This window comes from Pyrenophora tritici-repentis, chromosome 5, assembly GCF_003171515.1.
Source record: "Pyrenophora tritici-repentis strain M4 chromosome 5, whole genome shotgun sequence".
Taxonomy (NCBI): Eukaryota; Fungi; Ascomycota; class Dothideomycetes; order Pleosporales; family Pleosporaceae; genus Pyrenophora; species Pyrenophora tritici-repentis.
Genome location: NC_089394.1, coordinates 1,000,738 through 1,025,293, shown reverse-complemented (window position 1 = coordinate 1,025,293; position 24,556 = coordinate 1,000,738). Strand labels below are relative to the sequence as shown.

General features: G+C 51.1%; 12 protein-coding genes across 12 annotated transcripts; 10 read left to right on the top strand and 2 right to left on the bottom strand.

Annotated features, from left to right (window-relative positions):
- Positions 1-655: 655 nt before the first annotated feature.
- Positions 656-2,503, top strand: PtrM4_103640 (FUI1, Cytosine-uracil-thiamine-allantoin permease; the record flags this gene model as incomplete). Its single annotated transcript, XM_001936237.1, has 4 exons — positions 656-769; positions 818-872; positions 924-1,012; positions 1,061-2,503. The coding sequence occupies 4 exons, from the start codon at positions 656-658 to the stop codon at positions 2,501-2,503; spliced, it is 1,701 nt and encodes a 566-aa protein (XP_001936272.1).
- A 1,165-nt stretch (positions 2,504-3,668) lies between these two features.
- On the top strand, positions 3,669-4,496 carry PtrM4_103630 (Glyco-hydro-61 domain containing protein; the record flags this gene model as incomplete). Its single annotated transcript, XM_001936238.1, has 3 exons — positions 3,669-3,772; positions 3,821-4,085; positions 4,149-4,496. 3 exons carry the CDS (start codon positions 3,669-3,671, stop codon positions 4,494-4,496), a joined length of 717 nt encoding a protein of 238 aa, XP_001936273.1.
- Positions 4,497-5,190: 694 nt separating this feature from the next.
- Positions 5,191-5,407, top strand: PtrM4_103620 (uncharacterized protein; the record flags this gene model as incomplete). The annotated part of the gene is made up of 2 exons (XM_066107519.1): positions 5,191-5,314; positions 5,376-5,407. The coding sequence occupies 2 exons, from the start codon at positions 5,191-5,193 to the stop codon at positions 5,405-5,407; spliced, it is 156 nt and encodes a 51-aa protein (XP_065961968.1).
- A 461-nt stretch (positions 5,408-5,868) lies between these two features.
- Positions 5,869-6,357, bottom strand: PtrM4_103610 (mitochondrial 37S ribosomal protein bS6m; the record flags this gene model as incomplete). Its single annotated transcript, XM_001936239.2, has 3 exons — positions 5,869-6,151; positions 6,241-6,272; positions 6,334-6,357. The coding sequence occupies 3 exons, from the start codon at positions 6,355-6,357 to the stop codon at positions 5,869-5,871; spliced, it is 339 nt and encodes a 112-aa protein (XP_001936274.1).
- A 227-nt stretch (positions 6,358-6,584) lies between these two features.
- Positions 6,585-7,235, top strand: PtrM4_103600 (GcvH, Glycine cleavage system H protein (lipoate-binding); the record flags this gene model as incomplete). The annotated part of the gene is made up of 3 exons (XM_001936240.2): positions 6,585-6,729; positions 6,794-6,856; positions 6,925-7,235. The coding sequence occupies 3 exons, from the start codon at positions 6,585-6,587 to the stop codon at positions 7,233-7,235; spliced, it is 519 nt and encodes a 172-aa protein (XP_001936275.1).
- A 932-nt stretch (positions 7,236-8,167) lies between these two features.
- Positions 8,168-9,559, top strand: PtrM4_103590 (uncharacterized protein; the record flags this gene model as incomplete). The annotated part of the gene is made up of 1 exon (XM_001936241.2): positions 8,168-9,559. One exon carries the CDS (start codon positions 8,168-8,170, stop codon positions 9,557-9,559), a length of 1,392 nt encoding a protein of 463 aa, XP_001936276.1.
- Positions 9,560-10,605: 1,046 nt separating this feature from the next.
- On the top strand, positions 10,606-12,354 carry PtrM4_103580 (CypX, Cytochrome P450; the record flags this gene model as incomplete). Its single annotated transcript, XM_001936242.2, has 5 exons — positions 10,606-10,943; positions 10,993-11,336; positions 11,389-11,902; positions 11,957-12,277; positions 12,351-12,354. 5 exons carry the CDS (start codon positions 10,606-10,608, stop codon positions 12,352-12,354), a joined length of 1,521 nt encoding a protein of 506 aa, XP_001936277.2.
- Positions 12,355-14,991: 2,637 nt separating this feature from the next.
- On the top strand, positions 14,992-15,713 carry PtrM4_103570 (FRQ1, Ca2+-binding protein (EF-Hand superfamily); the record flags this gene model as incomplete). Its single annotated transcript, XM_001936243.2, has 3 exons — positions 14,992-14,994; positions 15,048-15,241; positions 15,296-15,713. The coding sequence occupies 3 exons, from the start codon at positions 14,992-14,994 to the stop codon at positions 15,711-15,713; spliced, it is 615 nt and encodes a 204-aa protein (XP_001936278.1).
- A 675-nt stretch (positions 15,714-16,388) lies between these two features.
- PtrM4_103560 (Golgi nucleoside diphosphatase) lies at positions 16,389-18,235 on the top strand (the record flags this gene model as incomplete). Its single annotated transcript, XM_001936244.2, has 3 exons — positions 16,389-16,719; positions 16,772-18,122; positions 18,178-18,235. The coding sequence occupies 3 exons, from the start codon at positions 16,389-16,391 to the stop codon at positions 18,233-18,235; spliced, it is 1,740 nt and encodes a 579-aa protein (XP_001936279.1).
- Positions 18,236-19,011: 776 nt separating this feature from the next.
- PtrM4_103550 (uncharacterized protein) lies at positions 19,012-20,154 on the top strand (the record flags this gene model as incomplete). The annotated part of the gene is made up of 1 exon (XM_001936245.2): positions 19,012-20,154. One exon carries the CDS (start codon positions 19,012-19,014, stop codon positions 20,152-20,154), a length of 1,143 nt encoding a protein of 380 aa, XP_001936280.2.
- Positions 20,155-20,615: 461 nt separating this feature from the next.
- On the bottom strand, positions 20,616-22,538 carry PtrM4_103540 (thioredoxin; the record flags this gene model as incomplete). Its single annotated transcript, XM_066107518.1, has 3 exons — positions 20,616-22,154; positions 22,207-22,443; positions 22,476-22,538. The coding sequence occupies 3 exons, from the start codon at positions 22,536-22,538 to the stop codon at positions 20,616-20,618; spliced, it is 1,839 nt and encodes a 612-aa protein (XP_065961967.1).
- Positions 22,539-23,819: 1,281 nt separating this feature from the next.
- On the top strand, positions 23,820-24,152 carry PtrM4_103530 (uncharacterized protein; the record flags this gene model as incomplete). Its single annotated transcript, XM_066107517.1, has 2 exons — positions 23,820-24,091; positions 24,149-24,152. 2 exons carry the CDS (start codon positions 23,820-23,822, stop codon positions 24,150-24,152), a joined length of 276 nt encoding a protein of 91 aa, XP_065961966.1.
- Positions 24,153-24,556: the final 404 nt, after the last annotated feature.

The following is a 24,556-nucleotide window of genomic DNA, read 5'->3' as shown; positions in this document are numbered from 1 at the left end:
ATCCAAGCCGCAAATTCTGCACCATTTGCCCTCTGGTAAGCTATGCAGGCGGCCAGATGCATCACACGATCTGTTCATGAGAGCATTCAGCCGCGCAACTGTAGCGAAGCATCTTCGGTGGATACCGTGGGGCTATCGCAAGTCCCCTAAGATAAGGCTGCCGGAACAGGCCTACCATTCAACCAGTACAGTACCGTATAACCATGATGCCTTCGGATGCGGAGCCACACCAGCCTCTAGGCGTGGAGTAAATCCCAAGATAGTTCATCTGGTGGGCAGATATGCTCGTGGCATTTAAGATGGTGCACGCCCCATACCAGACCCTCTCTAGCAACCACGATTAAGATCCTTTCACATCATATCGCAGCAGTAGCGCGATATCAGTATTGTACACAGCTAGCCTTTTCCAACTACCCCCAGCAATTTAGCCACCGTGGATCCCGAACGCCAACCACTTATCCCGCAGCAACCACCAGCAAGTCTGGGCTTACCTAGACCTTCACTCGCTTCAGATACCCCCCCACGTCATCCAAGCGGAGATTTTCACCCATACCAAGCGGCTGCCTCGAGCAGCCGAAGCGAAAGCTTCATAAGGCCCATCGCGACCTCGACTGTTTTCCATTCCAGCGACGAAGGTTTCTACCTCGACAACATTATGGAGAAACTCAAGCGATCCAAGGTCGCCCATTGGGCTGATAAGCTCGCGGTCGAGAGCGAACCCAACCTCACCACGGCGCAGCTCATGCTGTACAACCACGATTTGAAGCCGGTTTGTTGTTCTTGTACTTCAAGTCTATACTTTTGCTAATAGTCAAAGGTTGAGCCTGAGCGCCGGCAATGGGGCGCATGGAATTTTGTGGGTTTCTGGGTTGGTACGTTACCATAAGCAAGATAACGCTTCGCATAAACTAACATTGCCAAAGCCGACTCTTTCAACATCAACACATGGATGATCTCGTCTGCCAACATCGTAGACGGTCTTTCATGGTGGCAATCATGGATTTGCGTCTGGGTATGAAAGCCATATTGGTCATACAAACATGCGCTGATTCAACAATAGCTTGGTTACTCCATCGCCGCTTGTTTCGTCTGTATGACTGGTCGTATCGGTGCGACATATCATATCTCTTTCCCTGTCGTCAATCGCTCCTCATTTGGTATTTGGGGTGCGCTATGGCCAGTCTTCAACCGTGCAGCCATGGCCAGTATTTGGTATGGCGTGCAAGCTTGGATTGGTGGCACCTGCGTCAGCCTCATGATTCGAGCCATCTGGAACAACTGGCGAAATGCGGATCCTGCCACTGGCGGAGGCGGCATCAAGAACGGCATTCCTGATTCTGGTACAAACACAGTCGCTTTTGTGTCCTTCCTCTTTTTCTGGCTCGGATCTTTGCCGTTCATCTACCCACCAGTGCACAAGATTCGCCACCTATTCACGGTAAAAGCCTTCTTTGTACCCGTAGCTGGCATTGCCTTCTTCATCTGGGCCGTCGTTCGAGCAAAGGGTCTAGGTCCTATTGTTCACCAGTCTGGTACCGCCCGTGGATCCGAGTTGGGATGGCTTATGGTAAAGGGTATCATGAGCGCTATTGCCAACTTCGCCACTTTGATCGTCAACGACCCTGACTTTGCGCGTTTTGCGAAGAAGCCCTCCAACGCGTTCCTTCCCCAATTGCTTACCATCCCGATCGGATTTGCCGTCACCTCTTTCATTGGTATAATCGTATCGTCGTCTTCAACTGTCATCTTTGGCAAAGCTATCTGGAACCCATTGGATCTTCTGGAGCAGTTTCTCAATGAAGGCGGATCTGCCCAGCGATTCGGCGTCTTCGTCATCGCCGCAGCGTTCACGCTCGCCCAACTCGGAACCAACATTGCAGCAAACTCCATTTCTGCCGGAACCGATATGACGGCCCTTGCACCCCGATGGATCAGCATCAGACGCGGTGGATACATCTGTGCTCTCGTTGGTCTCGTCATGTGCCCCTGGAACCTACTCTCCACCACCAACAACTTCACAACCTACCTCTCCGCCTACTCCGTCTTCCTCTCCTCCATCGCCGGTGTCATGATTTGCGACTACTACATTGTCCGCAAGGGCTATCTCCAGATCAAGGATCTCTACTCTGGCAAGAAGACAGGTCCTTATTACTACACCCTAGGTTTCCACTGGCGAGGCTACGCCGCCTACATCGCGGGTATCCTGATCAACGTTGTCGGTTTCGCAGGTGCCATTGGGCGTGACGTTCCCATTGGCGCACAGCGTATCTACGACTTGAACTTCTTTGCGGGATTCGGCGTTGCAAGTATCACCTACTGGGCGCTCTGCAAGATCAGCCCGGTCCCCGCGACGAGCGACGTCTGGATGGAGGTTGGTGATGAGATTACAGAAATCAGCGTTGCGTATCAGGATAGCGATGATGCTGACCGGTATGATGAGGAGGTTATGCATGGTGGCAGTGGCAAGGCAGCTGAGGAGCTCGCACACTCCAAGGCCTTTTAGGTTGGTCTCGAGATGGCTGATTAAAGCTCGATGGGCTTTGACGGTGGAGTGAGCTGGGTTGTTGGCATTATCATGATTTTTTCCTGTTTATGAATGTTTTACAAGGCGAGATGAGATACCAGACCATGCCTTTGGTCACAGTCGTTTTCGCAAACCAATAGAGTACTATTCCCACTCTCCAGTACTTGTCCACTCGCATCATCGCCTTCCGATGGTATCACTACGCGACCGAGATTGAAGGTACACTTTCGCAGAAGCACCTGGGTGTCATGAAATACTTGACAGCGTGGATAAGCACCTAATAGACGTGTTCGGCGACCACAGTGGCCTTGATACACTAGTATGTCAAGTATTTCATGACACTCAGATGCATTGCAACGCTCTATTGTCCAGAAAGAGGAAGGGCTGCAGCAGTACATTTCCACCGTTTCGGGTCGACACCAGCATGTCTCGCCGACATTGAATGGGCGTGATCATGTATCACGAGCGCCTTCCTATTGCGCCTGGCCAAGAGAAACCAAGGGGTTTATTATTGCGACTCTTCATATATTGAGGTTGCATATATAATGCTGGGTTGCTACGCGATCGATCGCCGGCATATTGACTCTTTGTGGCATTCCCCCCAAACTACTGCAACAGCGCCTTAGATCAGAGAATCAACATCAAATGTTATACATTTAGTCCGGAATCTTATCAGTTGTACATCGGTAAGACCACCGATATTGTACATAGTCCCAGCATCATCTCACTTTACACTTACAACCTCTCACCCAGCTTCCTCTCTACCACCAACAAGGCACTCAGAGTACCGATTTGATTCGGAAGGCAAGAGCCGGCATGGAGGCTCCCCAAGGATGGCGAAGCAAATATAGTGTCCTGTAGCCAATAGCGTTTAGCCGGTCCGGTCACCACCGCGCTGGGTATATTAGCTGGATATTGAGCTTGTCAATCTCGGACTATGAGCCTTTGTATTGGAAGTGGGCTCGATAAGGCGCATCTAAGAAATATGAATGGCGGGGTGGTAATTGTGATGTGGTCATGAGGGATATGCAGAGGATAGTAGTGGGCTTTGGGCATACAAGGAGCGAGTATATAAGACGAGTAGAGATACGGCTCGTATTCTAGTATAGATCACAGGAGGTGAACATCAAAGTAAACTTTCAAGATGTTATTCTCCAACTTCTTCCTCCCGACAGCTCTTCTCGCCGCTCAGGCTGCAGCCCACGGCGCCGTAACCAGCTATGTTATCGACGGCGTAACCTACCCCGGGTATGCATATCCCACTCTAATCCGACGTCTCTCTAACATAAACCTCAGCTACGAAGGCTTCTCGCCCGCCTCGTCCCCCAAAACCATCCAACGCCAATGGCCAGACTACAACCCCACCATGTCAGTGAACGACAAAAAAGTCATGTGCAACGGCGGCACATCCGCAGACCTCAGCGCCAAAGTAGCAGCCGGCGGCAAGATACGCGCACTCTGGAAGCAATGGACGCACGAACAAGGCCCAGTCATGGTATGGATGTACAAATGTGCCGGAGACTTCAAGAGCTGTGATGGCAGTGGCAAGAAATGGTTCAAGGTAACCTATTCTCATGTCTTCAGCCCCAACTAAAAACAACCTCCTAACAAAGCAACCCCCCAGATCGACCAACAAGGCATGACTGCACCACCCCTCTCCGGCCGAAACTGGGGCACTGCCTTTGTCCTCAAGAACCTCTACTGGGAATCTACCGTCCCTGCCTCGCTGGCACCAGGGAACTACCTCGTGCGCCACGAGCTGTTGGCCCTGCATCAGGCAAAGACTCCGCAGTTCTATGCAGAGTGTGCGCAGATTGTGGTGACGGGGAGTGGGACTAAGACTCCGGATGGTGATTACTTGGCGAATATTCCAGGGTATGCGGCCCAGAGTGACCCTGGTATTACGGTAGATACGTATGCTAGTTCGCAGACTACGTATACCTGTCCTGGGCCGAAGGTCTGGTCGGGGTAAGGTAGGATGTGGTGATGGTTGGGGGACGTTGGGATGTAAGCATGGTAGACGCTGTGATGGGTAGAAGGGAAAGGATAGTGGGGTTTAGATACGTTTGATGATTTACTACCTACTCCTTGTCAAGATGCGCACGTCACGATGTTGTACAGTGACCAAACTTCAAAAACATTTTTGAACCATGGTTCACACAGCCCGCTACCTCTCCACTCCCCACACTGAAGCTTCATAAATAAAGTCCATGCTTTGCCTCTCTGCGAGCATCACATAACCCTCCACCTCCGATCATCAAATCTACATAGCCTTTTGCCAAAATGTGCGGCTTACTCTTCAGCATACTAATGCTGTCCAGCATACTAGGGCTCGAGTTCTTGATTCACGCTCTCCGGGAAAGGATCCTTGCCCAGTCTAGCGAGATACAGAAGCTTGCACTGGAGCTCAAGACGCTGAAGCAGAAGATGGAGGAACAACAAAAGGATCGAGATGGAGCATTCACCACGTACGAGATTGTGCAACACGCAGAGAAGGAAGAGGCTGAGGAGGAGAACGAGGAGGCCAACGAGAGGAAGAGCACACCCGATCCATTCGACATCCTCGACGACTGGGAGTCCCTGGAGAATGAATCTGACTTCAGTCAAGAATGTTATACTCCGGAAAGCGATACTCCCGGCACATATCAATTCATCTCTAGAAGAACATGTTCTCACATGATCTAGCGCCTTTCTCGGCCGTAAACTCCAAACCCGACTCTCTCGCGCACATCACAGAATGCATACAGCAATTCCTTCTGTCCCGAGGCCGCCCCGATAATGGTGTAGCTGGTATGTTCTCTCTCCTCATTCTAAAGTTCTAAAGTACCAATCATACTAACACGACGAACAGTGGATCTAGCCTTTCTGTACAAACACGGCTAACTCCAAGCGCTAAAGCCAGGCGATATATCGCAGGCCCGCCTGGCCACGTCAAAGTGCGACAATGGGTATGTTATGAAGCTGATGGTCGGAGACACGACGATAGCCACTAGCGATCCGGCCGAGGAGGGACATGCTTACGAAGCGTTATGCGATATGGTGGCTCTCGGGGTGGAAGCTGTTCTTTATCTCAAGCGGAGTCAGAAGTGATGATAACACGTAGTGTTCAAGGGAAAATCCAAAGTTGACAAGTTCTTCATCATGAGCGTCGTTATACGCTCCAGGGATTGTTTCATTGCCCAAACGACGATTTCGTGTAGCGTATGATATATATCGCAAATCCCAAACGCCATGTGCAATGCTAGCTCCTTCTGTTCTGTTCTTGCATGCTTATGTCCTTTATACACCGTAAAATACACATAGCCTCCTTCTCCTCCTTTTTCCCTCGCCCAACTGTGTAACAATCACCTAAACTTGGCAGTCCCCGGTATATCCTTGATCTCCTCAAACTTGGTGCCCATCTTGACGATGCTGTATCTGATCAACCGCGGGTCCAAACTCATTGTTCTCCGCAGAGCGTGTTGTGCACGCGCACTCGCATCGAAGCGCATGATGAAGTGATGGCCATAGTGGTGTGTAGATTGCAGTTTTTTCGCCGGCTTGGGGAGTAGGAAAGTGCCCCAGTTGGAGACGCCGCGCACGACGCCCTGCTGATCTAGGACGATTTTACCGGCGGTTTTGGCGATTCTACAAGTTTGCTTGCGTCAGAAAAGCTGCGTCATCGCGCGGATGGCTCGCCGAGATGTGGTATAGCATGGTGGAAGGTGGGGATTTACTCTTTTACTTCAGAGAGGCGGCCAGGCCGTACCTGCGCACATATCAGCACAACTGCCTCAAACGCCAAATAGCCAAACACAATTCCCACATACCACTCCAATCATCTCATACAGCATATTTGCGCGCCCTCGGTTGATCGGTACTTCTCAATTGTTGCGGTATGACGCTGCGTCTCTCCCCGTCGCGAAAAGTGTTCGAAAGCGGCCAACCTTTCCGCTACCAAGCGACCGCGGAAGAGCTCCACATTTTGACCATGAATCTTGGCGAACATTGCTATCGCAATTCCCACCTCCAAAGCTTCTAATCTCACATCCTACCGTTTTCATATTCCAAGAAGATAAAAATGGCCGCCAGAATCTCAGTCGCACGCGTCGCGCGCCAATTCACCTCTTCTGCTGCTGCCAGGAGGCCCTCGGCTTTTGTGTGCCAAAGGTGGCAGCAGCAGCAGGCACGGCCGTCGCAACGGCTATTCTCGGTATCTGCCGCACGTACGCACACCTGAGCAATTGCAGAGATTGGGATTGTTTATGGTTGCTGACGGGGAACTTGTAGTTAAGGAGAAGAAGTATACCGAGGACCATGAGTGGATTGAGATGTCTGCTGACGGCAAGACCTGTACGTTTATTTTGTCCCCGCAATCTCACCACAACCTCCGACATGAGACTGACATACATACAACATAGGCACCCTTGGTATCTCGGAATACGCTGCAAAGGCCCTCGGCGACGTAGTCTACATCGAGCTCCCCCAGGTAGAAATGGACGTCAGCGAAGGCGACGCCATTGGCGCTGTCGAGTCTGTAAAGTCGGCTTCCGATATCCTCACACCCATCTCTGGTACCGTGGTAGAGGTCAACACGGCGCTCGAGAGCAAGCCGGGCGATGTCAACAAGGACCCCGAGGGTGAGGCGTGGATTGCGAAGATCACCGTGTCGGCTGAGCCGAGCATGAAGACGATGAGCAAGGAGGAGTATGCTGCGTTTACTGAGGAGTAAACTTGGGGTTATGTTTAGGATGGAAGGGAGACATGTAGAGGTAACGATACCTGGGCGCATGCTTCAACACGATATGCGAGAGATGTAGTTATGATTCTGATGAACACCTTTGATGCGGACTTAGGTTTGATTCATAGGCATGGTAGAGATCTAGGAGAGTTGTTTCTGGCAACCAATAGAGTATCATCCACAATCAACTTCAATATCCCACGGCCAATCTCTGTGTAAACGCGTAGCCTATGTTCACTTTGCATACAACATGGTACTGGTGTGGAGTTGAACTGCTCGATCAGGTATAAGCCAACAGCATCTCAAATGTGTCGAACACCCTCTGAATCATTTAATTCAATCTACAATTCAATGTCGCTATCACCAGCTGACTCACATATCAACACTTCATGTACATCTACTGCCCGCGTCAAATGCCGCTAGTCCCGATTCGGTTTATCATTTGGGCTGTATAATATGTTATCTCGCGGGATTGAGCATTACATTGGCATCGCTCTCTATTTTACCGGATTAAGTACTGTCGACAACATTGTTAGCTACCAAAGTATCAACGTGGGCCCTAAAATAACTGCATACTCTATCCGAGCGTGCTCCGGCCGAACTCCAGCTGGCGTGCGGGCATCTGTCAGATTCAATGATAGGAAATAGTACTAGAGAGATAATGTTCTTAGATATTAGTATAGTATTGTCTCTGCTAAGGATAGACAAATAGCTACTGAGTTATGGTAGCGTCTTCTCATACTATCTCATACTAAATACCCGATAATGGCTCATCCTGGGCCAGAATGGGCGGGGTCTTGATAGCATCGGACCACCCCCTCTCCCATCTTAACGAACATCAACCCACCCCTCACCATAATACACACTCTACATCCGCAAAATCCTTGCATAAATTACTCGTTTTGAATAATTGAATCATCAAAATGTCCTGCATCCTCGATCTACCACGAGAGCTGCGCGACGAGATTTACAGATGCTATCTTGCACAAGATGGGGGTTATGTTTACAACGCCCGCACACGGAAACTACGCACGGCCGATGGGCTTATTGATCTGGCGTGGATGAGGACTTGCAAGCAGGTTGCCCAAGAGATGAGGCCGTTGCTGTTTGAAGTCAATGCTGTTACGTTCAAGACCGAGTGGATCGACCGCGAGACGAGTGAGAGAGCCGAACGTTTCGGAAATGAACTCGTTTCCCTGCACCATCAATCCGCCTCCCATTTGTACAACCTTCGTAAATCCATCACCAACTATATGGCTTACCAAGCTACAAGTGCTTTTCCAAAGTCAAGTATCATGCTTCCTGCTATCCGCGACCCACATCCCACCGGCGTACAAACAGATTACCATAGACACTTCGAGCACCATTTCAGAGACTTACAAAACTGGAGAATATGGAGACAGGCCCCTTCTACGCAACGTAATTTCGTAAAATCACTGCTGCTATTGAAGAAGCCTAGACGGACGTGGTGGGACTTTTGGAGCCCGGACCAGTTGCTAGGACAAACAGATAGTCGTCCTGATTTTACATCACAAGTCGAACAGATCCCCGACCCATGGATTATCCCTGGTGAGGGTCTGGTTGTGTTTTTGGAGGAGTTAAACAGTACCTGGTCAGGGGTAAAGACAAAGACGACCGGGATACGATCCCGCTGGGCATCTCACATTAAACACTACTTCTCAGCAGCTGCGCTTGCTATACAATTCTTTGGAAGCATTGACAGGGACCTTCTTTCCAGAATTCGTCACATCATCGTAGATGAGGCCCATGCGAGCGTGGCCTATCCGCAATGCCATGTACTCGGCTTAATCCCCATTCTGCAGAAGAATCCTCGACTCTCCATCGAACGAAGGGTCGATATTTGGAATACTGTCACCACTGGTAGACACGGCGAGGATCATGTTTCGAGATTTGCGTACTGCACCGACGAAAAGCTCGAGAAGCTTGCTAAGGACACTGAAGACGCTGAAGACGATGAGGACGATGAAGACAAGGCAGTGATAACTCGCGACCTTATCTCCGTATCGTTCTCCCAATGGTTCGAAGAAGCAGCCGCCCTTTCTTCAGCCGGCATACCATCCGACCGCTTCTCATTGATCTTCCACCAATCCCCCAATACCGAGGCCGTGCTGCCGATATTCGAGACCGTTGTCCGCGATGCTGCGTGGCAGAGTGCATTGGAACGAGCACTTGTCGTTACACCACCGAAAAACCCGATGAGTCTCCCAGGCACGATTTGCTGGTTTTCTGAGTCGTTCGCTCGGGTTGTGCGCGACATACAGCAACGTAAAGGGTTTGTTCACTTTGACATATGAAATGCAAGTGTCGCAGATGTGTCAGTTCCGTTAGGCGAAGAGGTTCACCCTCTTCTCTTTGACGATCAATGGAGTGAGGACGTGGGGAATGCGAAAGTCGAACCACTTCCACCACTGCCTACTTGGACGAATATGCTGTTGGGCTATCTTGATAGAGGCGAGGATTCACGGTAGGTGCGTTGTTAGGCAGACTCCGGCGTACACTTTGCAATGTCGAGCATATCGTCGCAACCAAGATGGAATTCACAGGGTTATTTAAATTACTTAGTGTTGAATTACATTTGGTGCTCAGTCCGCCTATGATAGTAGTTGGACTGTTGTTGTAGCTGGAAGAATGCCAGGGTAGGGTACCCGCAGGTGAATTTGGTATTTAGTCCAAGCACAACTTGCTTCAAGGATACCTTGCTCCGGTTCACAGTGAAGTGTCAGCACTGAAGCAAATTGAATAACATCTGCAAATGCCCTTGTAAGAATATCATACCTAAGTATACATCGCGTGCAGCTTCCGTGTGCCCTTCAGTAGCGTGCGTAAGGCTAGACGCTAGGAAGCGCCTGCATCTTCCCCACCTCCCTCCACCACGTTATCCTACGCCCGACACCATCAATTTTCAACCAAGAGTCTTGGGCTTCAGTCTTCTGGAAACCTGTTTCATGGCTGTACGATGGATCTGTTAAGGTCGAGCAACATTAAGTGAACAAAAAGTCGAAAGATTAATAACCTCACACTCCTGGGTTACTAGCAGTTGCTGACTGGCCAGTGGCTAATCAATTGCACCCACATTTCTACCCGTTTGGGCATCAGGTTTCGCTTCCCGTCAGCCGCTACATCTGCAGCACGCCTTAAACTGCAGTACTTGCTTTCCTTGAATGAGGCGACTTCTGCGGGCAGTATGCGTTGACTAATCTACTTAAGGTATGCACATTGGCATTGTGCGAAAAAGCTTAAGTATGAGTTGCCTATCAAAATGCGGTTCTTGCGCTGATCTGTATCTCTGGTATTGGAGTTTTTCTCTTGTGCATCACAAATCTCACTCCATGGTTTCATCATGGCCGTACTATCCACCCAGAACCTTGTCTTCGCCCTCGGTATCTTGACGGTTTACATCCTCACCCGCTTCTTGCGACCGAAAAAGCACGATCTACCACTCCCTCCAGGACCGAAAGGTGTTCCACTCCTTGGAAATATCAATGATTTGCCCACACCAGGCATTCTGGAATGCCACCATTGGCTCAAACACAAGGATCTTTACGGCCCAATAAGCTCGATTACCGTCTTAGGTCAAACATTTGTGATTGTCAACGATGCGGACATGGCGCTAGAACTACTGAGTAGTCGAGCGGCGATATATTCGGGAAGACCCAAAATGGTATTCAGTGGAGACATGTACGTCTCTCCATCTGCACAACGCTAGTACAGAAGCTGACAGTAGTAGGGTCGGTTGGACGAACACGCTAGCGATGCATCAGCCTGATGCCATTTTCAAACAGCACCGTCGCAATATTGCCAAAGTGGCTGGAGCGAGCACATCTCTTACTGTCTTCGATCGCATTCAGAATGAGGAAGCTGCTCACTTCCTCTTGAACGTACTGGATACACCCGAGAACCTGTTCGAGCATATCAGGAAGGAAGCCGGCGCAGTCATCTTGCGCATCACGTATGGATATACACCTAATGCCCAGGGCCGAGACCCATTGGTAGACATGGCAGGACAGGCAATGGCTGATTTTGCCGAAGCGAGTGCTCCTGGTAGATGGGCGGTTGATGTACTCCCCTTTTGTGAGCAAAGAACACTTCCCCACATTTATGCACTAAGCTGATCATAACCAAGTGAGATACCTACCCGATGGCTGTCCAGGCACTTCCTTCAAACGTACAGCCCGCGACATGGCGAAACATTTGGTGCGTACAGCCGAGGAACCCTACGCTTTCGTCAAGAAACAAATGCGAGAGAAGACGGCCAAGACCTCTTTCCTCTCCCAAGCCCTGGAGTCCATTGGTGTCGACGATGCTGAAACAGAACGCATCCACAAATGGTCTGCGACGTCCATGTATACCGGTGGTGCCGATACCACCGTCTCAGCACTAATGACGTTCTTCCTCGCCATGGCTGTATTCCCAGATGTCCAGAAGAAGGCACAGGAAGAGCTGGATCGTGTAATTGGCGGCGGGAGATTGCCGGTAACAAGCGACAAAGCAAGCCTACCATATATCGAAGCAGTAGTTAAGGAGACGCATCGATGGCACCCCATTGCACCCATGGCGCTGCCGCATTGCTGTACGGAGGAAGATAGCATCAACGGATACAGAATACCAAAGGGAGCAATGGTTCTACCCAACAACTGGTAAGCCCCAATACAGCAACTGGACGTTGGCATGATTGACTGAAAGCCATCAAGGTGGTTCACCCACGACCCCGCCGTATACCCAGACCCCATGACCTTCCGGCCAGAACGCTACATCACAACCCCCACCCACACCGCAGAGCCCGATCCCCGAACCTGGAGTTTTGGCTACGGACGTCGCGTCTGTCCCGGACGTTACGTCGCCGACAACGCCCTCTTCACCACCATCGCGCAGTCGCTAGCCGTCTTTGACGTCGAGAAGCCTGTGGAGAATGGCAGGACGGTGGAGCCAAAGGTTGAATTCGAGCCTGGTCTGGTCAGCCACCCGATGCCGTATCGAGTGAGTATCAAGCCGAGGAGTAAGGAGTGTGAGATGTTGGTGAGGCAGGCGGAGGAATTGTTTCCGTGGGGCGAGAGTGATGCGCCGGAGCTTGAGGGGCTGAGATAGGTAGTTTTATGGCCGTGACGAATAGCAATGGACATGTCATCGGAAGATTAGAGGTGCAAATCTCAGGCATTCCGAGGAGTGACACAAGCGGCTCAAGGGATTCACGACGCGGAAAGATTGATTTAAAGCAATGGAATTGTATTGGATCTATGAAGTAAACATCTATAGCAAAGGCACCAAGCAACTACCAGACGACATCGCATAATTGATGCAACACCGTATTCAGAAGCAAGGAAGCATCAAAAGATCAGCAAGCAACATCACAAGACATCACATAGGCAAAAGATTGCACCACGGCCAAAGGACGGCAGCACAAAGAAGGTGATAGAAAAAGAAGGTATGTCTCCCTCTCGCCTCAGCTTCAGGCCAACTGGTTTGGCAGAAAGATTGAGGAAAGAAGGCCTCGCCGTCCAGAAGCGGAGGGCAAGGGTGTTTTGATCTGGCTTCCATGTCCACACTTGCTCAACGTTGGATACAAATTGGCAAGCTCTAGCATATATTGGAAGCGTAAGGTAAGAGTAAGACGCTCACAAAAGATCGCGACGCACCCCACAACCTGAAACATCCATCTCCTATCCTACCCCTACGAACATAGCAATGCAGATAGTTCTGCATGCATCGCCGAAAGAGCGGGACAACAGATGAAAAAAACCCCTCAGATGCCCACAAAAAGCGACACTTCATAGAATGAAATTTCAGGGTGTGACCTTCAAAAGACCACGACTCAAAAGTCGAAAAATGGCACAAAGCCAACAACACTGGAAAGCGTGAAGCCTCCAATATAAGGGCATTGAACCCTCAGCAGATGGACGATCGAAGTCAACCAAAATCAGCAATACAATGTCCGCAGACACTGACAACATGATCCGTACAGATTGTTGAGGTCTTGATCTGTGCCCGAGCTTGGGAAGAAATCTTCCAAAAAGCAAGAGCTTCTCGCGTAGGAGCCGAAGGCCCACAAGAACGCGAAAGGCGCCAGAACTGGTACGGGCACCTTACGATCGTGACGGACCAACCCATCCATTGCCACAATCGTTTGAGTTAATAACACGATGTACCACCGTGTTGGCTTCTCCCTTCCAGAGAAAGTCTCGATGGAATCGGCCGTCAGAGGGGGGTAACGGCCTGTTCTTCAGTAACGCGATCCCACACCACAACATCTGGCATGCTGGCTGCGCAGCCACAGCCAGCATGTCCGTCAAAATACCACTCCACTCCACCGCCACTGCCGTAGCTAGTGATGGTGAGGTTCTGGGCCCTTTTCGGTCCTCCGATTGCCGCAGCAACCAAAGACCAAGTCCTGTGGTGTGAGATCGGGCGTTCGAGATGGGTGCCTCGAAGCAAAATGTGCCAGGGCCGTGCGGCCTGTCGAGAGTCCCCTAAAGGTGACCTCATATCTGTGGCTTCTCTACCTCCGAGATCGGAACAAGGGGTGACCTAAACCCTCCACTTTCGCCCGAAGGCAAAAGGGAGTGCTCGGACTCTCGTCCCAGATTGCTTTCTCGGTGTCGGGGAAAAAAACCCTGCTCCGAGGGCCAACAGTCGAGCCGACTTCTATTCTTTATTTGTATTCATTTGTATTCGTTTGTGGGCGAAGTCGTTAGGTTCCGACGATGTGACCAGAATGCGACAGTTCGCCGATCTTCGACCATTGACTCGTGTTCGCGTCGTGGTATTGTCGCTCGTAACTAGCGTCGCGTGATAGTCCACTGCTTCGCTCTCGTACGTACACTTGTCGGTCTAGCCTCTGAATGGTTAGGGCTGTGAGGACTGATCACAAAGACGTTAACCAACATTGCACCTGATCGCTGCTTGCTCCAAACGGGACGTCTCCCAGCTTCAAAACTCCCAGCTACCAGGTGTTGCTCGGTCGAGAATAACGGGTTACCAAGCTCATCATTCACTGGGACAAAGACTTTGGGGGTGAGCCGCCAGTCGTTTTCGGGCCTATCGATGAGGCCGTACTTGGTGGACGTACTCGGTGTGCTCCGGGTGTGAGCATGTTCTCGGTGTGGTGACTGAGCGTAAAAGACCCGATGAATCGTTTGGTGACGTTTGGAAGCGTTAATTGTGGGTGATTGATCATGCATATGCAACATAGAACCGGGTGATGACGTGGACCGATGTCGAGGGAATGCACACACAATAGAAGGGATATCACCCGGGGGTGTACTCTCACATCTATCAACTGGGGACCAGACCAGTGGAAGGTGCTACGCGTGCGATAGGCATTCAAGCCTTGGAAGACGCGAACGCATGACGTCGGTGACATGTGTCTCCGACATAACGATGCTAATGCGAGGGTTCGCAATAGCGGCGGGGAAAGAGACGACAAAAGGAAGCTATCGCGTCAAGAGGACTAATAGAAGAAGCTTGAATAGCCCAGAAGGCAAAAAGAGGTAGTCGCGTCCATGAGAAGAGAGGGTGGACGAGACTAGCAACATATAGACGGAGGGAAGAGCGAGTGTTGGAGGGGGCTGGAAGCGAGCTTTAAACACTTGGGCGTGGGTCTGTGTTCTCCTTGGCACCTGTTGGTCCGTGCAGTCGCGTCATCGAAGCCAACTGGGCGTAAACGTCAGCCAGGCGAAGGGATACGGTCAAGATAGGGGTGATAAGCGGGACATCATTCAAAGAGGACAAGATGGTGAGTGTCAGATAGGAGGATGTATTGTGGTGCATGCGCTGACCCTATCGCAGCCGCCAAAGCGCAGAGCTCGTACTAAGGCGCCGCCTACTAAACGTCCGTCAAAGCTCGCGAAAGAGAACGGGCTCAGTGCAGAGCAGGAGGCCGAAATACGCGAGGCATTTGGTCTTTTTGCTGTATCTCACCCTGACTATGAAGAAGCTGAGGAGGGAGTGTTGAAGAAGAGCGATGTGCGCCGGTGTCTGATGTGGGTTCAAGTCGAATGCGCCTGACCCGTCCATACATGCTAATGATTCAAAAGCTCGCTGAACCTCACCCCCGAGAAGTCGCAAATGTCGTCTATCCTATCTACTATCGATCCCCTCGACACTGGGTTTGTAGAGTTCGTGCCCTTCCTCTCCTACGCTGCCATCGCAATTCATACAAAGGAACACGGATCGGATGAGGATGAGGATGAAGGTGGATATCAGGGAGAAAGCAATGCAGAGGAGGTTAACGCGGCCTATCAGCTCTTTACCCATGGTGCCGCAGGGCCTATTACTCTGGCGCATCTAAGAAGAGTAGCAAAGGAGCTGCGAGAGGACGTGCCAGACGACGTCTTGAGAGATATGATCCTCGAGGCGAATGGCGGTGTCAAGGGTACAGGGAAGGATGTCGGAGGGGTGAACTTGGAAGACTTTGAGAGTGTAATGAAGAGGGCCGGGCTGTCCTTTGGGTGAAAACAGGAGACGCAAAAGGGAGGACCTGTCACCAACCGCCGTGCAACGGACGCGGGAATCATTCGCACTATTGGTGTGGGACTTTGCAGCATGCGAGACTATCAGCACATGCTGCGTCGCTGTGCATGCTCCATGCCACTCCGGACACACCTTGACCGAACTTGAGCAACCGTCTGGCAGATGCTTGCTTGGTACAATGAATGCCAATGAGAGAACCAGGCATGGGTGAAGTAGCAGCAACTGGACGCGCAGAAGGGCCTACTGCCCATGAAGCCCCGAACGGTGATTGTAGCTGAGGGCGATCCATAGCCAATTTCTCTTAGCGTCATTCCAGAAGCGGAAATGTGTAGCCAAATGCGTGTGTTACCAAAGATAGTCGTGAGAAACGGGCTCGGCGCCGACAGTATGGCCGCAAGGTGCAGGCAGGGCTGAAGATCAAAAGTTGGTGCCAAGATTCAGGGACCAACGCAAGCCTTCGGACACGCTTGCATAGCACTGTGCAACCCTCACATCTACTGTTGAATCTCGATTTTGTGGACAGTCACTCTGTTGTACGTCTTCTCTCTGTCGTGCCTACGTTGCCACATCGGGCTAAACTAACTTGGGGTTTGCAGCTCAGCTCAATGACAGCGCCCTAAATCGCGGACCCTTTTCTCCCCTCGTTCCCCTGGTTCCATGTCAAGCGGTGTCGAAGTACCCGGAAGAAGCCAACGACGTCCCGGCATCTGGTCCTACTTCAGCTTTTCCGGTCCGCGCCGCCGTGTCTCTGTCTCCCTACCACGCAACTTCGATCCCAATCGCGACTCCAGCGATCCTCACGAGAAGCCCGACCGCCATTCGCGACATCGCTCGACTTACTCGGACGCATTCATGAACGAACACAAAGGAGGCGCCGTTATGAATCAAGGTCAGCGCTTGCGCTACCTGAAGACAGGTGGCGTCATTGCCTTCATACTATTCGCACTGTACATGATTGCGCCGCGCGATGGCCTGTCAAGACCAACAGGTATGTTGAGATCCCCTGAGCCCACACCAAGTAGACTGACGTTTGAAAACAGTATCACAACCGTCAGGCGGCAACACAGCAGCCGGCGATGCAAAAGCCCAATGCACAAAGTCCTACTCCAAGGACAAGCCGCTCATTCAATACGCCATGATGATCGACGCTGGCAGCACAGGCTCTCGCATCCACGTGTACAAGTTCAACAACTGTGGCCCAAGCCCTGAACTTGAGGGCGAAAACTTCGAGATGACGCCCAAGAAGCAAGGAGGTTCTGGTCTCTCGGCCTACGGCGACGATCCAGAGGCTGCCGCCAGGAGCCTCGATGTCCTGATGGACGTGGCCCTCAAGCACGTACCCAAGGAATACCAGTCATGCTCACCAATCGCTGTAAAGGCGACAGCCGGTCTCCGCAAGCTTGGTGAGAAGAAGAGCAATGACATCCTCGCTGCCGTGCGTCGCCATCTCGAAAACGATTACCCTTTCCCGCTGGTGTCCGAGGAGAAGAAGGGCGTGGAAGTCATGCCGGGTGAGATGGAGGGCGTGTATGCATGGATCACCGTCAACTACCTTCTAGGCAAGATTGGAGGCCCTGACAAGAACCCCACCGCCGCCGTTCTCGATCTTGGCGGTGGTTCAACTCAGATCATCTTCGAGCCCACCTTCCCCGACAAGCCCCGCGGTGGTCTCCCCACCAAGCTGGCAGAGGGTGACCACAAATACAGCCTCAACTTCGGCAACCGCAACTTCGACCTCTACCAGCACTCGTACCTTGGCTACGGTCTTATGGAAGCCCGCAACAATCTCCACAGCACCATCCTAGCTGGTCTCCACGAGACTCACAAAGACAACCGAGATTACCTCAAGAAGCCAATTGTAAACCCTTGCATCGCCCCCGGCATGACGCGCGAGATCGAAGTCCACATGCCCAAGGGCCATGAGCTTGGCGATTCTATCACAGTAAACATGACCGGTCCTTCCCATCCTTCGCCGACACAATGCCGCGGCTTGGCCGAGAAGACCCTTCACAAGGACGACGAGTGTGCTATCGCCCCATGCGCCTTCCGCGGTGTCCATCAGCCACCCTTCGACCAGACCTTCGCTACCGAAGCCGTATACCTACTTTCCTACTTCTACGACCGCACACAAGATCTCGGCATGCCCGAATCTTTCACTCTTCGCGAATTGCAAGATCTTGCTGACAAGGTATGCTCCGGCGAGAAGGGCTGGGATGTTTTCTCGGCGGTGCCAAAGGCTCTCGACGAGTTGAAGGGCCGCCCAGAGTGGTGCTTGGACCTCAACTTCCAATATGAATTGTTGAGGAGTGGTTATGGTATGCCCATTGACCGTGAGGTCAAGATTGCGAAGAAGATCAAGGGCAACGAGTTGGGATGGTGCTTGGGCGCCAGGTAAGCTATCCAATTCCAATTACACGCTTCAGGAACTCTGCTAACCCCATCACAGTCTCCCTCTCCTTGAGGCCAACTCTGGATGGCAATGTAAGATCAAGCAAGTCGAGTAGAGGAGAGGAAGCATTGGAATGCGCTTCTTGTGTGTGGGCCAGCGCGGAACTCTGGATCCTACAATACAATGTGCATTGACTGGCGTTATGATTCTTGGTTGCCAGTAGGACAATATAGTGAAGTTGCTCACCATTCTTTCAGTGGGGTGGTTTTATGCATGCGATGCGTTTCTTTTTTTCGGTATTGGCAAGATTTAGTGATAGATGCGCACTGTACAGGTTGTGACAACGTCTTGCACGATGCTACTATGACCATTCAATAATGAACTGGGCGTAATTGGATACCCGCCATTTCAAGGCGGTTGGAATCGACGCTTGTATGATGCACGTGATGCGCGCTTTGAACCGGCCGGCCCCTGAGAGCTTCTTGAAATGCCCGCAGGAAGCTTTGCAACATCAGCCTTGCATCTCACTACCGTCCTCCTTTGTGCCCAAAGTTCTCTAGCAGGTAGCAATATGAACTCAAGCCTCACTCGCATACCATGAACCGAGAAACCCAAAAGGACACGTGATACCCTCCTGCCGATGTCGTCATTAGCGCATGGTTGTCCGACCTAGCCATCCATCCACCCAATTGCTCAGCGACCTACCTAGGTACCGATCATACAGCTTTCAGCATTCGATATCGATTCCTGCCTCAAGCCTGCACTCCGGCAATCATTCGCTTAGCTTTCATCTCTACCTCGACCATATCGCGCCTTCTTCTACTCCCACGAGAGTTACGAGATGAGATCTATTACTACATCGTGGATGCTGGTGGATATACCTACAACACCATGACGGGCAAGCTACGCACCGCTGACGACGAGTCAATCCATCTTGCCCTCATGCTCGTCTGCAAGGACATCATAACAGAAGTCAATGAACTGTTCTTAAAGCGCAACGCAGTTACTGTGTCTACTGGAGGTCCTGAGCCAGCTCACACAGGTGCCCCAGAGGCGTCCAGATACGAGCATGCTTCATTGCAGATCAGAAGAACCAAGGCGCTTGTGTTGCTGTTAAATGCGAGCGCCGTTTCTTTCACTGTGAAACAGGCTATGGATCTATTTCCAGATACCGGAAAGCAATTGTTCAGGCTCCTGACAGGGAAGAGGCTATGTAAGAGGCGACGATCTTGTTTGGCCAGGCGTTCGTATTGGTACGGCCCTATGTCAGGTCACTCCGAGCTCCTTGAAATCCTATTTCAAAACGCGCAAAGTATGTCGGTTCTTGGGTCCTCAGAGGATGTTGCTACATATTCCAAGTATCACGAATATTGCATGAACGAAAAGCACATCTTAACAACGCTATCTACGCCTTGGGAAATACCACCCGATGCACAGTTCCGTGCGATGGACTGTGTAGCTGATGAGCCTCTTCGTGTACAACCGAGATATATGCGTTCGTACTCTCCGGTCGCCCGATTCGGCAGTGTCATGCAAAAAATCTCTGGTGCAGCCCGAAACAACATTCGCACAGTGATTCTGGAAGACTTGTACGGGAGTGTTGCTAGTCCCGAGTGCCACAGTCGGGGACTCATTCCGCTGTGTAAAGACCATCCGCAACTGCGCATCGAGCGTCGAGCGAATGTACAGGATGCCGTTCTACAAGGCTACTACAACAGGGTTAGAGGACAAAAGAGAACCCGGATCGTCAAAGCATTGTTGATCCGCGTAATGACCAGGTGGATCGAGGAGGCAATGACGCTCGAATTAGCCAGAATGCCACCCGGCGCTTTCGAGTTAATCTTTGTAGGTGAGCTTAAAGCCATCGCGACGACACTGAAGATAGTAAAGGAGGCTGCTGTTTGGCACCTTGCTTTCCAACGGCACTTCCAGGACGGCATAGTCCGCCAAGCAAATGGCTGTCCTAACACGGGCATTGATCCTGTCGCGGCCGTTCTAGCAAGGCACTTGCCTGGTATATTAAGAGGCACATGATGCGTTAAGTTTGCGGGATGTAGACCGCATTCGCTGGGGTCAGATGTAAATCAATTGCTTGGGAAGAATCGTAATCTTATGACTGTGAAGACTGGGCTTTAGGGTACATGGATATGGATGGAAAGGCCTTGCCCAGATCAATATGGTCTTGGGAGTGGGGTCCTCTGAGGAGACGCCTCTGGAGCAAAGCTAATGCAAATATACGTGCATTAAGCATACCTACCCAAAGTTAAGATAGCGTGGAAGCTGTCCTGTGAGGCTACCAAAAGCCTGTATCATGTACCTACAGGTTGAAATGATTGCGGTCTTGCCTTTCCACCTTCCTTGTCGTCAGACTTTGGCTCAAAATGGGTCGAGTAAATCGAGCCTGGTGTCATTTGGTGCGCCTAGGCAACGAGCATCGACCACCCGGATAACGGTATCATGGCGTATCATTGTCATATCTATGGTCTATATGTATTCTATGCTTCCAACAAGCTCTTGACTTCCTTGACTAACAACCGATCTTCGGCCGTTTTGGCGTCGGCCTTGCCTACAGTACCAGCCGCATCCGTGACTTTCCACAAATCATGTAGCTCGCCGTTCATGTCAGCTGCATACACCAACCACCCCACACATATCACGCTCATCTTCATGTTATCGCTCCAATGCTCCTCAGTGCTTATAGTCTCCAGCAGCGAGGCTAAGAGCTCAACCTGCTCGGACTCTGGCAGTTCACACTCCGAGGACAACGAATGTGAAGGGTTGGCGCTGTACTTCTTCATCCGTACCTGGTGACCTGAAGACGAGATGTTCATCGCTAAGCTCAGGGCCGAGGCCTTGAGCGCGGCATGCTTTTCGTCCAGGAGGGCTGTTGTGAGGATGGAAATCAATGTCGAAGAGAGCGGAGGAGAAAGCAAATGCGGTATGAAGAGTGGGGAGGTGAAGAGATTGCATGCTAGGTGCAAAGTCGTGAGTCGGAGTGGATATGGGGCGGATTCCCCGAGCTTGTCGACGTGGTCAAGTAGATAGTGAACTGTTGCCGGCGTGCCTGTCGCACCTTTATGTTCTTCAGCAAAAAAGCCCGCAACACGGATATCAGTAAGAGATATCCTAAGCAAATCTAGCGCGGTGAACAGAATCTCCAAAGGTAGTACCGATGTACTCTTCTTTAGAAAGGAAGCAAGTTCCGGAAGTTTGGTCAACGGCGCTTCGATCGCCCCTGATTGCTCACGGGCTTGGATGAAAGACACTATAGATGCTACTGCAGGATCGTTTCCAAGGTCGCCCATTTTAGCGACCAATTTCTCTAATGGCGGAACCTTGGTGAATTTGACAGGTCTTTGACTTTGCCGTAAGAGCGTGGGCGTGCTCTTGTCCAAATGCGGATGAGGCGGGAACGCAGCGTTGACGAGCATTTCAACATTACTCCGCAGCTGTCTCGGGTCTGCCCCACTCCATTCCTCTTGCTTTTCCCCTTTCAGGTATGTTATGAACGTTGGAGTCGCGCGAACGTGTGGGTAGCGAGTGCCAATAGAGTGATCGGCGTGACTGAAGTCAATCTTGATGAAGACACACTTTGTGCCTATTTCGGCCGCAAGATCGTCATATGGTTGGTATACCAGCTTGCAAGGAGGGCATGTCGAGCTTGTGAAAAAAATGATGGCACAGCGGTCCTTTGCCAATGCAAGCAGGCGATCTACATCTTTCAGTGTCGTGATGTTGCTGACCCTGCCTGTGTTTCTCTCTAATTCACTTCCCATTCCGTTCGCAGACGGCCCTGTTGTAGTGCCATTGGCGCTCCAGGGTTGTGAGTGGACGGTATGGGCGGGCTGAGGCGTAGGTGCCTGTGTGATTGGACGCATGGCGGCGTCTATCTGCGGTCTGAGCATCTGTCCAAATGGCGTGTTCAGGACCGTCTGGGGAAGTGAGGTGATGTGGTCTGGTATTCCTTTACCGACTAGGAACATGGCGAAATCGTTTGAGAAATTGTTGCAGTTGTGCGTGAACAGGTCGTATGACTGGAAGAGTTGTTAGCTATGGGTAAGTGACCTAGGACTCAGCATACTATACCTCAGGCGTATATATCGTCTTCAAGGACTCTAGATACTCTAGTATAACCTCCATAGGCAGTGAAGTTTGCCCTAGCTTGATGATCTCCATCGGTTGGCCATGATGTGTAGCTCCTGCCCGACATGTCTGTACGCCTTGTCCAAAATAGTATTCTATGCCGTCGAGTACGATTGAAGTGTGGTAGACGGCGTCGATTTGAATACCGAGAAATTGCATCGACATGTTTCGTGCGAGACCCTGGCGATGTTAGTACATGCCGTTGCACTTACACTGGGCGGCAAATGTGTTTGTGCGTGCTGTTTTCGGCTTTTCTTTACGGAGAAATGCTCCATTTCAGATGCATGGATCGCGAGTTGCAGAGCGTAAGTCACTTACTTTAGAAAGGTCATACACGTACAGTTGCACATCCATTCTGGAGAGTAGACGCGTGCAGCGACCTCAACGATTCAACGATGGAACTTCGATATTGCTATTGTTTACAGGCGTAGTGAGCGGAAGAAGTGCGGAAGTTGTGAAAACGGTGAAAGCAAGCCTGAGATGGTGTAGTTGGCTCAGGGTTCGGAGACAGGAGGGGTGACGTAGAACATTCGCGCAGGCTCCAGGGCGCTGACGAACGCCAGGCGCGATCCTCAACATCGCGTTAGCACCTGACTCGCCACCAAACCTCAAAGCCTCACCACGACCATGTATTGCAAGTGCGCAACTTGCTATCACTATACATAGGCACCCGGGTGACATACACTGTATGCGCCAGACACGGTGTCTATCCACACTGTCAGATGTTTTATGACACCCAGGTGTGCCTGCTGGATGTGCTTGTCCCTGGTCTGAGCGTCGCTTTTGGCAATTCGAGATTCTTCGCTTTGCGACGACAGGCATTTGATCCGAGCTGTACTTCCAGTTCGCGATTTTTCGCTTTCATACAGACTACAATCAACGGTCAATCAACGCCTGACTAAAACGGTAACTCGGTATCACATGCAAAAGACCTTGGAGGCAAGGGCAGCAGGTGACGAAGAGCTTGGCTTTAGCCCTGGTCTCTGGCATTCGTGATTCTTTGAGTTTCACAGACCGCAATCGATGGTGAACTGAAACCTGCCTAAAGCAGTAATCAGATATCACGTGATTATGTAACAGAGGGCAGCAGGATAGCTTAACTACCACACGCGGCTGAGCTAAGCGCGTCCAGGAAGACACCAACGCGACGGACTCAAATTATGTGATCGCTCAAGACTATGTATGCTTCTACGCCTGGTATCAATATGAAGTTCTCTGATTGCTTGTGAAGCTGTGGAAGCCTGGTTCCCCGTCTTTGCTTTTCGAACACGTGCACTATGCAGGTCTACAAGCACACTTGTTCTCTCATTCGCACAGATACTCACTATAGCCAGGAATATGAAGCTCATCATGAATATATATGTCGCTACTCTAACCCGCTCCAACGCGTCTTACGCATCTTTCTGTCGTCCGGTGTGATGATTAGCTACATATGTACTCACTACAAGATCGAACGCGTCGACATTCCTCACACACTCCATACAAACCATTACTCCCTTCCCAGAATAAAACATCCCCAATGTCTGACCGTTTCCCCTCTCCAACACACAACCACCATGTTCCTCCTCACCCTCTCCACAAACATCATCCTCACACTCCTAGCCCTTCTCCCCCGTCACACCACCGCAGCCCCAACATGTGGTCTCGTAAGCACGATCAACGACACCCTCCTCCCCGTATACATGGGAAACTTCTTCTACCGCGGCCCCACGACCTTTGCGCTCTGCGCTCTGTACTGCAAGAACGCCGCGCCGCGATGTCAAAGTTTCCGGTATTCGTACTGGAGCGATGCGGATGCGCAGTATTGCGAGTTTTACGAGTATGGACTGTAAGTAGAGATATAGTTATGACCGTGCAATGTAAGAGCGGATGGGCTAACAAGAAGATGATATAGAGACGGAAATGCCACAGCGGATGACGCCCAACCATACTGGTATTACGACATCGATTGTGCATTTCCGCCTTACGCCGAGACCACAATATCAACGACTACAGCCACAGCAGCCGTTCAGACAGTACAACAGATTTCCACACAAACACAGATCGAAACCGAAACCGTCACCTCGATCTCTGTTCCGCCAGCCGTAACACAGACACAGACACGCACTATCAGCCAGATACAGACAGCTACCGTAACGCGTACCAGCATCCCGAGCGCCTTCGCCGTAACTGTAACCTCGACCGTGGTGCAGTACCAAACCCAGGTTGTTCTGCAACAGCGTACCATTACTTCCATCTCTACCCGGATGAACCAAGCTGAAACGCAAACAGTCGTCCAACAGCGCATTACCAC